Here is a 16,510-nt window from a genome sequence, read left to right as displayed (position 1 = left end):
TTGCCCATGCCAACCAACAGTCCCCATCCACCGAAGATAGGCACAAAATGCTGGAGCAATTCGGCAGGTTAAGGCAACATCTCTGGAGAAAAAGGACCAACATACCCCATCTACATTCATCCCACCTGCTGGCATTTGCCCCATTTCCCTCTAAACATTTCCTATACATGTATCTGTCCAAGTGTATTCTAAATTTTGTTGTAGCTGGCAGCTCGTTCCATATACCCACCCTCTTTGTGGGAAAGTTGTCCCTCAGGTATCTATTACATCTTTCCCTACTCACCTTAAACCTATGTCATATCGTGAGAGAAACATACAACACAGAAAATAGACCCTTTGGCCCAACTTGCTCACACCAACCAACATGACCCATCTACACTAGTCCCACCTGCCCACGTTTGGCCCATATCCATCCTTAATGTCCTATGCATGTACCTGTTCAAGTATCTTTCAAATGTTGCTAACTTGCCACAACTGCCTCCTCTGACAGCTCATTCCATACACCCAACACCGACTGTGTGAAATGGTTGCTCCTCAGGTTTCTATTAAATATTTCTCCTAATGACTTTAAGCCTATGCCCTCTGGTGCTTGATTCCCTTACCCTGGGTAAAAGGCTAATTAAGTCCATGGCTAATTTCTGAGGCATCCTGAGGATTAGCTGTGAATGATTGGTTGATTAAAATAAACCCTGACGCTATATGTGAAGAGTGTGAAGACTTGTGTTGCAGTATGTTATCAAAACAGTTGGATGTGTAGCTTAAATGCTAAAAAAAATAACAACTTTAAACTGTGGAAAAGATACTAAGCAACATCATCACAAGTACTGCCAATTACCAGAAGCAGTGTCAGGGAAGTGTTCACATACAGTGCCCTCCATAATGTTTAGGGCAAAGACCCATCATTTATTTATTTGCCTCTGTACTCCACAATTTGAGATTTGCAATAGAAAAATCACATGTGGTTAAAGTGCACATTGTCAGATTTTAATAAAGGCCATTTTTATACATTTTGGTTTCACCATGTAGAAATTACAGCAGTGTTTATACATAGTCCCCCCCCCCCCCCCCCCCATTTCAGGGCACCATAATGTTTGGGACACAGCGATGTCATGTAAATGTAAGTACTCATGTTTAGTATTTTGTTGCATATCCTCTGCATGCAATGACTGCTTGAAGTCTGCGATTCATGGACATCACCAGTTGCTGGGTGTCTTCTCTGGTGATGCTCTGCCAGGCCTGTATTGCAGCCATCTTTAGCTTATGCTTGTTTTGGGGGCTAGTCCCCTTCAGTTTTCTCTTCAGCATATAAAAGACATGCTCAATTGGGTTCAGATCAGGTGATTGACTTGGCCACTCAAGAATTTACAATTTTTTAGCTTTGAAAAACTTATTTGTTGCTTGAGCAGTATGTTTGGGATCATGGTCTTGCTGTAGAATGAACTGCCGGCCAATGAGTTTTGAGGCATTTGTTTGAACTTGAGCAGATAGGATGTGTCGATACACTTCAGAATCCATTATGCTACAACCATCAGCAGTTGTATCATCAATGAAGATAAGTGAGCCAGTACCTTCAACAGTCATACATGCCCAGGCCACAACACCCCCACCACTGTGTTTTACAGATGTTGTGATGTGCTTTGGATCTTGGGCAGTTCCTTCTCTCCCCATACTTTGCTCTTGCCATCACTCTGATACAAGTTAATCTTCATCTCATCTTGTCCACAAGATCCTTTTCCAGACCTGTGGTTGCTCTTTTAAGTACTTCTTGGCAAACTGTAACCTGGCCATCCTATTTTTGCAGCTAAACAGTGGTTTGCATCTTGCAGTGTAGCCTCTGTATTTTTGTTCATGAAGTCTTCTGCAGACAGTGGTCATTGACAAATCCACACCTGACTCTTGAAGAGTGTTTCTGATCTGTCGGACAGATGTTTGGGGGTTTTTCTTTATTATAGAGAGAGTTCTTCTGTCATCAGCTGTGGAGTCTTCCTTGTCCTGCCAGTCCCTTTGCGATTAGTAAGCTCACCAGTGCTCTCTTTCTTCTTAATGATGTTCCAAACAGTTGATTTTGGTAATCCTAAGGTTTGGCTGATGTTTTATTCTTGTTTCTCTGTCTTATAATGGCTTCTTTGACTTTCATTGGCACAACTTTGGTCCTCAAGTTGATAAACAGCAGTAAAAGTTTCCAAAAGTGATGGAAAGACTGGAGGAAAGACTAGGTGCTGAGAGCTCTCTTATACCTGCATTAAGGAGGCAATTATCCTGAGCAATTACAAATGCCTGTAAAGCCATGTGTCCCTGAAATGGGTGGATTATGTATAAACACAGCTGTAATTTCTACATGGTGAAACCAAAATGTATAAAAATACCCTTTAATAAAATCTGACAATGTGCACTTTAACCACATGTGATTTTTTTCTATTACAAATCTCAAATTGTGGCGTACAGAGGCAAATAAATAAATGATGGGTCTTTGGCCCAAACATCATGGAGGGCGCTGTAGTTAAACTTCTGCTGGCTAAAGCAGTGCTATGTTTTTCCTTGCAGTCAAACAATCATCATGCTCACGACAGCTGATGAAGACCATGTTCCTATAATAAAGTGGCTAAACTCAACTCAGTATCAGCAGATTCCTTTTAATTGGCATTCCATGCCAAGCAGCTGTTGTGAAACTTTATCTTGTTTTCACATTTGAGATGGGAGAGTGGATTTTAATGTTCAGCAGTGGAGGAGCTGGGTAGAAGAGGAAGGGCAATTCATGGCTCGCTCCACAAGTCAAAGGAAAGAATGTTTGACTTGGTGAAAACCTAATCCTCACCCTAACCTTCGTGATGGCCGGTTAAAGCATTATTGGCCACATGAGGTGGGAATAGATAGAGTGAATGCACACAGTCTTTTACCCAGAGTAAGGGAATCAAGAACCAGGGGGCATAGGTTTAATGTGAGATGGGAAAGATTTATTAGGAAGCTGAGCGGCAGCATTTTCAGCCAGAGGGTGGTGGGTATATGGAATGAGCTGCCAGAGGAGATAGTTGAACCAGATACTATAACAACATTTAAAAGTAATTTGGATAAGAACATGGATAGGAAAAGTACAGAGTAATATGGACCAAACATAGGCAAGTGAGATTAACCTAGATGGGGCATCTTGGTCGGCACAGAGAAGTTGGAACGAAGGGCCTGTTTCCATGCTGTATGACTGACTTTCTATGGTGGCTCTAAGTTAAAGTTAGTCCTCTTTAGTGCTACTCAGAAATAAAGATTTAATATATTTTGTTGGTTGAATCACCTCGTGTCCATGTCATTCTGAGGTGTCTGCAAACTGAACGCAGTCATTTTGTTGTGTTGTTCACAATGTTTGGAAATGCCGGTAAATCCGCTAACCTGCCACACTTTGTGCCATGCTTAAACTGTGAATATCGTCAGCGTATTTAAACATTCAATGCCAGTCTGGCCACCCTGTGTTATCAATGCTTCTACTTATCAGGAGGTTAAGTTCATTATTGTCGAGTGTAGTGAGGTACAGTGAATAGCTTTTGTTTGTGTGCTAACCGATCAAGGTTGGTGCAGTGACGCAGTGGCACACCGGTAGAGTTGCTGCTTTACAGCACTAGAGACCTGGGTTCAATCCAGCACGGGTGCTGTTTGTACAGAGTTTGTACATTCTCCCTGTGACCATGTGGGTTTCCTCCTGGAACTCCCGTTTCCTCCAACATTCCAAAGGCATGCGGGTTTGTAGGTTAATTGACTTTGGTGAGCATTGTAAATTGTACCCTAGTGTGTGCACTAGGGTCGCTGGTCGGGTGGACTTGGTGGACCGAGGGGCCTGTTTCTGCACTGTATCTTTAAACTAAACTAAACTAAATCAGTTAATGCTATACTTGAATACAATCAAGACAAATTCAAGCACACCAGGTAGAGCAAAAATAAACAGAGTGCAGAATATAGTTTCTCAGCATTGTAGCGTAACAGTTGCAGAGAAAATCTCCAATGTCCATAATGAGGTTGGTTGGAGAATCTGAACTGTAGCCTCACTTATGGAAGGACCATTTTGAAGTCTGGTGGCAGAAGAGAAGAAGCTGTTCCCCTCTGAAGAAGATGTGCAGGTTTGATATTTCTTAAGGTCAACAAGTCTGTGATAAATAGTACTTGGCTTCATGCTGTGGATCATATGTTGGAAAGTGGGATTAGTAGAGAGGTACAAGATGTACTAATCCTGATACAAGGGGTGAAGGGCCTGTTTGCATGCTGTCTGACTGCCTCAACGATATAATTCCACATATACAAGTTACCAACAATTGAGTAAGTCTAGTTTGTCTCTACAGCTCGCCTCAACGCAGTGTCGCTCTTTCAAAAACTGCATAAAGAATATTAAGAGTTTTGGCCACTGCTATCTACTGTCTTTCTATTCAGACCTACCAAAAGAAAATCCAGCTTAGCAGGCATTAAGAAGTTCTTTGCACTAATATTGTATTCAGTTTTGGTCATCCTGCTGTAGGAAAGGTGATGAAAAGAATTACAAGGATGTTGCCAGGACTCGAGGGCCTGAGCTATAGGGAGAGGTTGGGCAGGCTTTTCCTTGGAGCACAGGAGGCTGAGGGTTGATCTTGTTGAGGTGTATTAAATAATGAGGGGGATGCACTGTCTTTTTTCCAGGGTAGGGGATTCAAGAACTGAAGGACACGGATTTAAGTTGAGACAGAAAAGATTAAATAAGAGTCTGAGGGGCAACATTTTCATAGAGCGGGCGGTGAGTACATGGAACAAGCTACAAGAGGAGGTAGTTCAAGGAAGTACAATAACCCTGCTAGTGGTAGTTATCTTAGTTATAGAAACATAGAGCTGTACAGCATGGAAGTGGGACCTTTGGTCCACCTTGTCCATGCCGACCAAGTTGGCGTATTGGGCTAGTCCCATTTGCCTTCAGGTTGATTCCCGACAGAATCATTGGGCTCCCAACTTTGATCCACCCTGGGCAAAACAGTTGAGTTCCGCAAACAGTTGAGAACCAGTTCTGGAATCCAGGAAGCCGAGTGAAATCCAAGTTACCAGTATTTAGTTCTTCACCACCTGCAATCATACGATGAAGGCAAATAATTTTTTCGTTTAGTTTAGAGACACAGCGTGGAAATAGGCCATTTGACCCACCGAGTCCATGCCAACCATCGATCACCCATATCCTACACACTAGGGGCAATTTACAGAAGCAATTCAACCTACAAACCTGTAGGTCGTTGGGATGTGGGAGGAAACCGGAGCACCCGGAGAAAAACACACGCCGGTCACAGGAAGTTCGTACAAACTCCATACAGACAGAGCACAAGGTCAGGATCGAACCAGGTATCTGGCGCTGTAAGGCAGCACTCTACTGCCGTGCCACCACCTCCTGTTACAGGAGGCTGATCATCTCAACCCTGAGTCATTGCAACAGGAGTCCCTCAGCACAGCCCCCCTGACTCATCTAATTAAGCTGATTCACCATTGTCTTCCCATTTATTTGCAGTGGATATGTAGGGAATGGAGGGAAATGGATCAGGTGCAGGCAGAGGAGATTAGTTTAACGCCATATGTACGGCATGGACATTGTGGGCTGAAGGGCCTGTTCCTATGCTGTACTGTGCTGTGTCCAAACAAGGAACTGTGGATGACGGTCTACAAAAAAAGGTCACGATTGCTGGAGTAACTCAATGCATCAATTAGCATCTCTGGAGAACATGGATAGGCTACGTTTCGGGTCGGGACCCTTCTTTAGACTGATTGTGGTGGTGATGGAGGGGGGGGGGAAGCTGAAAGAGTGGAGGGTGCAGGAGAGAGCGAAATAGACTGGGTAAGCGCAGTCTTTTGCCCAGAGTAGGGCAATCAAGAACCAGAGGACATAGGTTAAAGGTGAGGGGGGAAAGATTTAATGAGAACCTGAGGGGTAATTCCTTTTACACATAGGGTGATGGGTGTATGGAACAAGCTGCCAGAGGAGGTCGTTGAGGCAGGTACTATATCAGCTTTTTTGGAACATTTAGATAGATACAATGGATAAGATAGGTTTAGAGGGATATGGGCCAAAAGCAGGCAGGTGGGACTAGTGTAGATGGGGTATGTTAGTCGGCATTGGCAAGTTGGGCCAAAGGGCCTGTTTTCGAGCTGTATGACTCTGTGTCTTTCGGACAAAGAATGGTAAATGATAGGTGGATACAGGTGAGGGGGACGTATTTTATAGGCAGATGGTTGGACCGAAAGTTAAAAGTCAGTTCAATAAATGGATTCTCATCTATTCCATATTGTATGTTCTTTAAAGACACACGTGAGGATGTTTGCTCATGGTTGTAGTGGGTGGTTCCATTCGCAAATAGCAACGTTGTCGGCCCGTACACATAGCAAGATCTGGATCTGATTCGCACGCGGGCTGATAACTGAGAAGTTATATCAACATGACTGGTGCCAAATGAAAGTGATAGTTGCAAGATGAGAACATCTCCCCACCCTCTCCATGGAATTCATTGACATTAGAACGTTGCATCTTAAACATCGCTGGGGTGGGGGGGAGAGAGCTTGTGAAATCACCACACACCAGCCAGAATAAGCAAAGAAAAAGACTCAAAGTGCTAGAGTAACTCAGCGGGTCAGGCAGCATTTCTGGACAACATGGATAGGTAACATTTCAAGTTGAGAGCCTTTCTTCAGACCTACTTGTTGCTACTTTTTAGTGCGAGGGTGGTGAATCTGTGGAATTCATTGCCACAAATGGCTGTGACGGTCAAGTCATTGGGTATTTTTAAGGCAGAGATTGACAGATTCTTGATTAGTATGGGTGTCAAGGATTACGGGGAAAAGGCAGGAGAATGTGGTTGAGAGGGAAAGATAGATCAGCCATGATTGAATGGCGGCGTGGACTTGATGGGCTGAATGGCCTAATTCTGCTCTGGGAACTTATGAACTTATGAGCAGGTTTGTAAATATGGACACTAACATATAGGGAGTGGAGGTACAAAGGTGGACAGCATAGAACTAGTGTGAACTAAGTGATTGATGGCCAGCGTGGACTCGTGGGCCAATGGGTTTGTTTGGATGCTATATCCCTAAACTAAACTTATGAACATGAACTTAACCCGACCAGTCACATAAGAGCCGGAGGAATCAGCCATCTTAGCTCTATTTGCCACATCAAAGTTACCAGCTGAGATCCCTCCATTTAATTTTTCAGTTAAAACCACCAACATGACAAATATGGGTGTGCCTGCAAATGGCACCAAGCCTATGTGAACAGGATGGAACCACTTTATCAATAGGTGACATCGTTTTTTTTGTGGACATATCCGGTTACATTATAAGTACCTTAGATTTATTTCTCGAGATTCCAAAATTAATTCAATCGGCTTGGCGTTCTATCCTGGTAATGAAAGTATTTTCACCTCCTTTCATTAATGGTTCTAAACTCGTTGGAAATGGCACTGATGGGTGCAAGGTATACAGAGGGATCTTGGGGTCAAAGTCCATAACTCCCTGAAAGTGGCATCGCAGGTAGATTGGTCGGGGGGATTGAGTACAAGAGGCAAGAGGTCATGATGCAGCTTTACAGGAATTTGGTCAGGCTGCATTTGGAGTATTGCGCGCAGATCTGGTCGCCCCTTTACAGGAAGGATGTGGAGGCCTTGGAAAAGTACAAAAGATGTTTATTAGAATGTTGCGTTGATTAGGGAGATATTAGCTATGGGGAGAGGTTGGACAGACTTGGATTGTTTTCTCTGAAACGATAGAGATTGAGGGGAAAGCTGACAGAAGTATATACAATGATGAGAGACATAGATAAGGTAGACAGTCAGAACCTTTTTTCAAGGATGGAAACATCAAATACTAGAGGCCATAACTTTAACGCCAGAGGGGGGGAACATTTAAAGTTGATGTACTTGGCACGTTTTTCACACAGAAGGTGATGAATGCCTGTAACATGCTGCCAGGGATGGGGATGGAGGCAGATACAATAGTAGCGTTTAAGAGGTTTTTGCGCAGGCAATGGAGGGATATGGACCAGGTACAGGCAGATAAGAGTTGGTCTTGGCATTATATTCAGCACAGACATTGTGGGCCAAAGGGCCTGTTCCTGTGCTGTACTGTTCTATGTTCTGTGTTCTAGGATGAACTAATTATTTTTTTGGTATACACAAGGAACTGCAGGTCAGATCTGGCCCCCTGAGTTACTCCAACACTTTGTGTTCTTGCTTGTTTAGTTGAGTTTAGTTTATTGTCACGTGTAAAGCTTTTTGTTGCGTGCTGACCAGTCAGCGGAAAGACTATACATGATTACAATTGAATCAACCACAGTGTACAGATATATGATAAAGGGAATAACGTTTAGTGCAAGACAAAGTCCAATAAAGTCAGATTTTTATTTTAAAGTGATTGTAGTAATCCATGTTATTCTGATAAAAATGAAGTCATGTTTTTACAAATATTGATCAAAAATAGACTTTGTTTTTAATCCTACAGGTCCACCAATGATTTTCTGGTACCCTTGCTTCCAGAGCCTTTCCGGATGATCCATTTTGCCAGACCAACGGTCACGTAATAATAATTCAACAATACACCTCTGACCCTTTCAATATACCCCGACCGTATCTCGGAAGCGCCTTGGACTGCTCGGAACTTAAATAAATAATTAACAATTAGCAAAGAAGTAAACAATTAATTATTTCAGCATGGAGTCACGCATCCCGAAAGAGCTTGCGCCACTTACAACGCTCTCGGAATTTTGTCCGGAATAAAGGAAGTGCCGGACCATCAGTTGCCGGAAAATCAGTGATGGACCTGTACTATTGTTGCATTGCAGAATTGTTTTGACCCCAGTGTAAATGACTTTTTTTTTGCATTACAGATTATTGTAGGAGTATTTCTTCTTTATTACCTCCTTGGAATCAGTGCCTTAATTGGAGCGACAGTAATTATGTTGTTGGCCCCAGTGCAGTATTTTGTAGCAACCAAATTTTCTCATGCCCAGAAAAGCACATTGGTGAGTGTTACTTCACAACAAAATGTAACTCTGTAATAATTATTAACTAATCCCAGATTGTTCATTGGAATTAATTGAATGCCCACATATGCTACGCTTCTCAATCAGGTGGAAAAAACAAGCGGCTTGCTCCCAAAGTTATCTTGTCCCTGTTGTTAATGGGTTGAGTGCATATGAGTGCACAAATTAATCTTGCTGAGTTCATCCGTTGTGACAAAACAATCTTCTAATTTGTACTTTCCTCCTAATGACCCCAGCACAGTAGAGCTTCTGTAAGAACATCTAGATCCACATCTAGACCAGGCGTGTTCTCATAGTGCGTGACAAAATGATAGTGTGACAAACTGTCCTTACCCAGAAATTGTGAGTTTATTTCAGACTTTAGACTTTAGTGATACAGTGGAAACAGGCCCTTCGGCCCACCGAGTCTGCAACCACCAGCGATCACCCCGTACACCAGCACTATCCTACACACTAGGGACAATTTAGAATTCTACAGGTCAATTATCCTACAAACCTGCGCATCTTAGGAGTGTGGGAGGAAACCGGAGCACCAGGAAATTCCCCACGCCTTCACAGTGAGAAGGTACAAACTCCATACAGATAGCACCTGAGGGCAGGGTTGAACCCGGGTCTCTGGCACTGTAAGACAGCAACTCTACCACTGCGCCACTGTGCCGCTCTAATCCTCTTGCCCGAGTGTCCTTATATTCTAGTCCTCTCAAAATAAATGCCAACATTGCATTTGCCTTCCTTACTATCCAATGAGCTTTTGGGAATCCTGCATCAGCAATCCCTAGTCCCTTTGCACCCTCCAATTTCTGAATCCACTCCCCATTTAGAAAATATTCGATGCCTTTATTCCGACTACCAAAGTGCACGACCGCACACTATGCTACACTGTTTTCCATCTGTTCGTCTGCATGTACGTCTAATGGTGCATGCAACATTTACTTGCAATGGGAACTATTAGGATTTTGGGTCATTGGGTCTGAATTGCAACACGAATAGATTTGCTTACATCCGCAGAAGATATAGAAAATCATTTATTTTCCTTCTGAATAAATTTAAAACATTAAAATATGAGCAGGGTGCATTGCTGACCATGTTGAAGCATCTCTAATCCCTGCCTTAAACATGGAGAGAGTTTCATCCCAAGAACAAGTTTAAGGGCAGCACAGTGGCGCAGCTGGTAGAGCCACCGTCTCACAGCGCCAGAGTCCCGGGTTCGATCCTGACCTCGGGTGCTGACTGTGTGGAGTTTATATGGTCTTCCTGTGACCACGTGGGTTTCCTCCAGGTGCTCTGGTTTCCTCCCACATCGCAGGTTTGTAGGTGAATTGGCCTCTGTAATTTGCCCCTTGTGGGTAGGGAGTGGATGAGAAAGTGGAATGACACAGAATCAGTGTGAACAGGTGATCGATAGTTGGTGTGGACCTGGTGGGCCGTAGGGCCTGTTCCCATGCTTTATCTTTCAATCAATCAATCAATCAATCATGCTCTTCGGCCCATCAATGCCATGCCGACCATAGAGCACCTCTGTGCACCAATCCTGCACCAGCCCCATTTTACTGTCTGGAGCCTGGACCCTGTCCTCATCAATGAGGCTGTTGTAGAGATGGTCGACAACTTCGTGTTCCGAGAAATTATTATAGCCAGCAACCTACCCTGGTCTTTCCATCTTTCTGATCAAGGACATGCCTTGGCAGATTCAGCATGTCCATGCGGACCTGATGATTGAAGTATTGAGCTCTGACCAGTTTAGGCTTATTATTGTGTTACGTACCGAGGTAGAGTGAAAAGCTTTGTTTTGCATGTTATCCATACAAAGCAGAGAATACTACACATTAATACAATCAGGCCAAACTCAAGCACAATAGGTAGAGCAAAGGGGAAGATACAGAGTGCAGAATATAGTTCTCAGCATTGTAGTGCACCAGTTCCACAGACAGAGTCCAATGTCCTCAATGGGGTAGAGGTGAATCGGGCAATACCCTAGCTTTTGGAAGGACCATTCGGAAGCTTGGTAACAGAGGGGAAGAAGCTTTGTTTTGCATTTGATCCAAACAGATCAGATATACCATCTGTGTGGGAAGGAACTGCAGAAGCTGGTTTACATTGAAGATAGACACAAAGTGCTGGAGTAACTCAGCGGATAAGGCAGCATCTGTGGAGAAAAGGAATGTGACACTTCAGGTTGGGTCAGTCTGTAGAAGGGTCTCAAACCGAAAAGCCACCTATTCCTTTTCTCCAGAGATGCTGCCTGACCCGCTGAGTTACACCAGAATTTTGTGTCTATCTTCAGATAGACCATTGATAGACACAATCAGTTCAAACTCGTACAACAGATAGAGCAAAGGGAGAGAGAAAAGCAAAGCAGATACAGAGTGCTATGGAACAACAGTTCCTTAGACCAAGTCCAATGTCCACAATGAAACTGTCTTGATGGCTTGGTTTGTTCTTCTCTCAGCTCTGCCACTGACTGTTCTACCTATTGCAGGATTACTCAAATGAACGCTTGAGAAAAACCAACGAGCTGCTCAGAGGAATCAAACTACTTAAACTGTATGCCTGGGAAAAGATCTTCCATAAGAGTGTGGAAGAAACTAGACACAAAGAACTCACATGTCTCACATCCTTTGCTCTGTACACCTCCATATCCAGTAAGAAATCATTTATGTTTTATTTCAAATGTTGTATTTGTACTTTGCCACCTGCTTGTTTTATTGCTGTGCGTTTAACTGGACTGCAGAAATTGCTCATGTAAAAAAATCATACTTTACAGGGGTGATATTTGAATGAAATCAACCCTACTGTGATTATTAATATCCAGATTTATGGGACTCATCCATTTAGGACTTCATCAATAGCCGTGCTAAAATCAATGTAGACCACTAGAAAAGCACTTACTCATCAGCAGTCTGTCCCCTCATCAAAATGGTCGATCAAGGCAGTCACACTTGACCTTCCTGAACAAATCTGTGGTGACTCTCATTAAGAATTGGGCGGCAGAGTGACGCAGCGGTAGAGATGCTGCCTTACAGCACCAGAGACCCGGGTTCAACCCTGTCTGTGTGGAGTTTGCGCGTTCTCCCCATGGCCTCGTGGGTTTTCCCCGGGATCTCCGGTTTCCTCCCACACTCCAAAGACTTACAGGTTTGGAAGCTAATTGGCTTGGTAAAATTGTAAATTATCCCTAGTGTGTGTTGGATAGTGTTAGTGTGCGGGGATTGCTGGTCGGCGCGGACTCGGTGGGTGAAGAGCTGTGTCTCTGAACTAAACTAAAAAAAATCCTGATCTTTAGACTGGATGACAGTAATTTAGTTTAGTTTAATTTAGAGATACAGCACGGAAACAAGCCCTTCAGCCCACCAAGTTTGGGCCAACCAGTGATCACCCATATGCTAGTTCTATGTTATCCCACTTTCTCATCCACTCCCTACACACTTGGGGCAGTTTACAGAAACCCATTAACCTACAAACCCGCACATCTTTTGGATGTGGAGGAAACTGGGGCACCCGGAGAAAACCCACGCAGTCACAGAGAGAACGTACAAATTCCATACAGACAGCACTCGTAGTCAGGATTGAACCCGGATCTGTGGCACTGTAAGGCAGCTTCTCTACCGCTGCGCCATGGTGCCTCCAAAGTTAAACTAGGTTTCCCTCTTCAATTTGAAATAACAGTAGCATGTTAGAAGTTTCTATGAACTAGGATTAAAGCTATATCCAAGTCAAACTGAAAACTCAGGTCCAATAGATAGAGCAAAGGGCAAGATATGGAGGTGGGTGACAGGAACGTGCTACCACAGGTGGTGGTGGAGGCAGATACAATAGTGGCATTTAGGAGACTTTTGGATTGGTGTATGTATATGCAGAGAATGAAGGAATATAGATTACGTGCAGGCAGACAAGAGTTGGTCTTAGCATCATGTTTGGCACAGTTATTGTGGGCCAAAAGTTCTGATCCTGTGTCCTATATACAAGAGTAAAACTGTCTCAGAAAAAGGGATCACACAAAGTGCTGGAGCAACTGAATGGGTCAGGCAGCATCTCTGGAGGACATCGATAGGTGATGTTTGGGTTCGAGACCCAAAAAGTCAATCAGTCTGAAGAAGGATCCTGACCTGAAATGACACCTATCCACGTTCTCCAGAGATTGCAATCTCTAAATACATTCCTATGGACAGGTACATGGGTAGGATAGGTTCAGAGGGATATGGGCAAAATGCAGGCAGGTGGGACTAGTGTAGATCGGGGTATGTCGGTCAGCATAGGCAAGTTGGGCCGAAGGGACTGCTTCCACACTGTATGACTATGACTATGAAATGCTGCCTGACCCACTGAGATGCTCCAGCACTTTATGTCTTTTTGTGTAAACCAGCATCTGCAGTTCCTTGTTACTTCAGAAAGAAGTAGATTTGAACTTGAGTTTAGTTTATTGTCACTTGTTTTGAGGTACAGTGAAAAGCTTTAGTTGCATGCTAACCATTCAGTGGAAAAATTATACACGATTACCATCGAGCCATGTACAGTGTACAGATACATGATAATGGGAATAATGTGAATAGGCATGGTTTACTGCTGAAAGACATGGATCATGATGCACTACAAGTGAGCCATGTAGTTGAGAAGATTAAACCTTGTGTACTGGTAACATTTAACCCATACTGCCAGGATGAAGCCTAATTATTGTATAGCTATTAATACAAATGCAAGCTGCTTTCATGTTGTTCCTTCACAAGGTTCTCTCCTTATTTTCAGTTTTTATGAATGCAGCAATACCTATTGCAGCAGTCCTCACTGTAAGTAGATGATGTTTCCTTTTCAAATCAGGTTCTTGGGTTGCATGAATAGTAATAATCACAATATAAATATACCAGTAGATTCAACTCACTCGGTAATTGATTTTAAATCTTTTAGATTTGTCTGAGATACAGAGTGGAAACAGGCCGTTTCCACGAGTCCGCGTGGCCCAGCGATCACCCCGCACATCCACACTATCCTAAACACACCAGGAACAATTTACAATTTTACCAAAGAGAAAAAACCCAACAAACCTGCACATCTTTGGATTGTGTGAGGAACCGGGAGCACCCGGAGAAAACCCACGCGGTCACAGTGAGAACGTACAAACTCTGTACAGCCAGCGACCAATGTCAGGATTGAACCTGGGTCTCTGGTACTGTGAAGCAGCAGCACTACCAGCTGCACCACATTGTTATATTAAACACAGACATACAGTAGATCAAACAAATGGATGAACAAAAGATGAACCAAAGATTAGTCAGAAATAAATATCTGAATTAATATGAATTTATATTGTGGATTTTATCTGCCCAATTGTCTTTTGTTTATTGTTTGAAACTCAAATACGTCTGTTCGGATAGACCTGCTAAATGTTCTTGTGTATTATTATTTCAAAGGTTTCAAAGGTCTTTTATTGTCACGTGTCCCAATTAAGGTGCAGTGATATGCGAATGACTGTACTATGTTGTGTTTTTGTTGAATGTTGTACAGGATCCACCACATATTTTCCACCACCACGGGTTCCAGAGCCTTGCCATGTTGTCCGTTTTGTCGGACCAACAGAGGTCACGGCCTTGGGGGGCCAGATACCGGCTTGCAAAGTCAGCCACTGAAGTCGGCTATGGGAACACACCTGCCAGATCTGGCCAGGCCGGAGTTCCAGAGCCCCGGCCGCAGGGTCAAATTCGACCCGCCGATCGGTTGTGGAAGTCCCGATGAGGTCAAGATCGGCTGGCTCATCCAGCCTAGGTGCCACATTTTCGGGGGGACTTCCAGGGGGTGATTTTGTCCGTGTGGGACAAATCAAGGGGGCCACTCCACCAGTTTCTGGGAAATCAGTGGTGGATCTATATTTTTATTGATTTATTGATTGGTCCGGGAGCTAACTTTTTTCTCTGATTTATCAAAAGACATTTGTCGTTCACACCCAACTCTATGAAGATGCAGACCTGTCACCAGCGGTGGCCTTTGCTTCCCTCTCTCTCTTCCACATTTTGGTCACACCTCTCTTCCTGCTGTCAAGTGTGGTCCGCTCAACTGTCAAAGCTTTAGTCAGGTAAAACGATGTTCAAACATAGTGTGTGGTCTTTCTCTCCACTGAACCATTGTACTTGCTGGAGTTTCGAAGGATGAGGTGGGACCTCATGGAAACTTACCCATTAGTGAAAGGCCTGATACTAGAGTGAATGTGGAGAGGATGTTTCCACTAGTGGGAGAGTCCAGGACCTGAGGACATAGCCTCAGTATAAAAGGACGTGCTTTTAGAAAGGGGATGGGGAGGAATTTATTTTGTCAGAGGGTGGTGATTCGGTGGAATTCGTTGTCACAGACGGCTGTGGTGTAGCAAGTCAATAGATATTTTAGTACATTTGATGGTCAAATGGCCTAATTCTGCTAGAATTTATGAACTTATGATCAGTGTATCGGAATAGTACACTGAGACAGCATACAAGAGTCACCAGGTTTGGTGCCATTTTCAAGCCCCATTTGTTATAAGTGCAGAGTTCTTAACCTGACCATGAAGGCCGGTTGTCCTGGCGGCGTTGCAAGGTCGGCCTGGCCAAGCGTAGTCGTTGATGTCCTCCTACGCTGCTCTGCCGCTCCATGCAGCTTCAGGTCACGTCCGGTCCACACGCTCGGCCCGAGATTATCGAGGCACTCTCTTGGGTCCATTGACGTTGATGGTGATGCGTTGAATGTAGTTCACCTTCTTCATACTGGCCTGGATGAAATCCCCTGTGATTCATGAAGAATCCAGAGTGTATAATTGTCAGATGTACCGCCATTGGAACAATTTATATTCAGTTTTACAGTAAAATCAATTACTTCAATTAATCAATCACCCACGTTCGTATGTTCTTTTAGCGTCTTACATTGTTAAGTAGGCACTTAGAATGCAAGGAACCTAAATTTAAATAATTGCTGCACTGATCTGACTTGGTTTAGTTTAGTGTATTATTGTCAGGTATACCAAGGTACATTAAAAAGCTTTTTTTGGTGTGTGCTATCCAGTCAGCGGAAGGCTACACATGATTACAATCAAGCTGTCCACAGTGTACAGATACAGGATGAAGGGTATCACTTTTAGTGCAAGATAAAGTCCAGTAAAGTCCGATTAAAGATATTTCGAAGGTCTCCATGCGGTAGATGGGAGGTCAGGACCACTCTCTAGTTCCTGGTAGGGTGGTTCAGTTGCTTGATAACAGCTGGGAAGAAACTGTCCCTGAATCTGGAGGTATGCGTTTTCAAACTCCTATACATTTTGCCTGATGGGAGATGGGAGAAGAGGGAGTGACTGGTCCTTGATTGAAGGCATTGGTGTGATTTGTTGGCCATTGCTTCGATGTGGCTACTCCAGGACCCATTGCAAGACCAATATGAGCCATTGGGGCTATGCAGGTGCGGCAGACACAGAATGTGAATGTGGAACATCTATACAATCCATGCCACACCTACTAAGATGTCCACTTCTTGGTGAACAAT

General features: G+C 43.7%; 1 protein-coding gene across 6 annotated transcripts in view; it reads left to right on the top strand.

The window, feature by feature from the left end:
• The window catches only part of abcc8 (ATP binding cassette subfamily C member 8), a 104,565-nt gene that overhangs the window by 32,112 nt on the left and 55,943 nt on the right, over positions 1–16,510 (top strand). For all 6 annotated transcript variants that reach the window (XM_033038992.1, XM_033038997.1, XM_033038993.1 and 3 more), the window contains exons 10-13: positions 8,864–8,998; positions 11,499–11,661; positions 13,763–13,803; positions 14,938–15,083. In XM_033038992.1, coding sequence (XP_032894883.1) covers positions 8,864–8,998; positions 11,499–11,661; positions 13,763–13,803; positions 14,938–15,083 — 485 coding nt within the window. The remainder of the gene's footprint in view (positions 1–8,863; positions 8,999–11,498; positions 11,662–13,762; positions 13,804–14,937; positions 15,084–16,510) is intronic.

Source organism: Amblyraja radiata, chromosome 20 (genome assembly GCF_010909765.2).
Source record: "Amblyraja radiata isolate CabotCenter1 chromosome 20, sAmbRad1.1.pri, whole genome shotgun sequence".
Lineage (NCBI taxonomy): Eukaryota > Metazoa > Chordata > Chondrichthyes > Rajiformes > Rajidae > Amblyraja > Amblyraja radiata.
The sequence above is the reverse complement of the archived record's forward strand: the minus strand, read 5'-3'. Positions and strand labels throughout refer to the sequence as shown.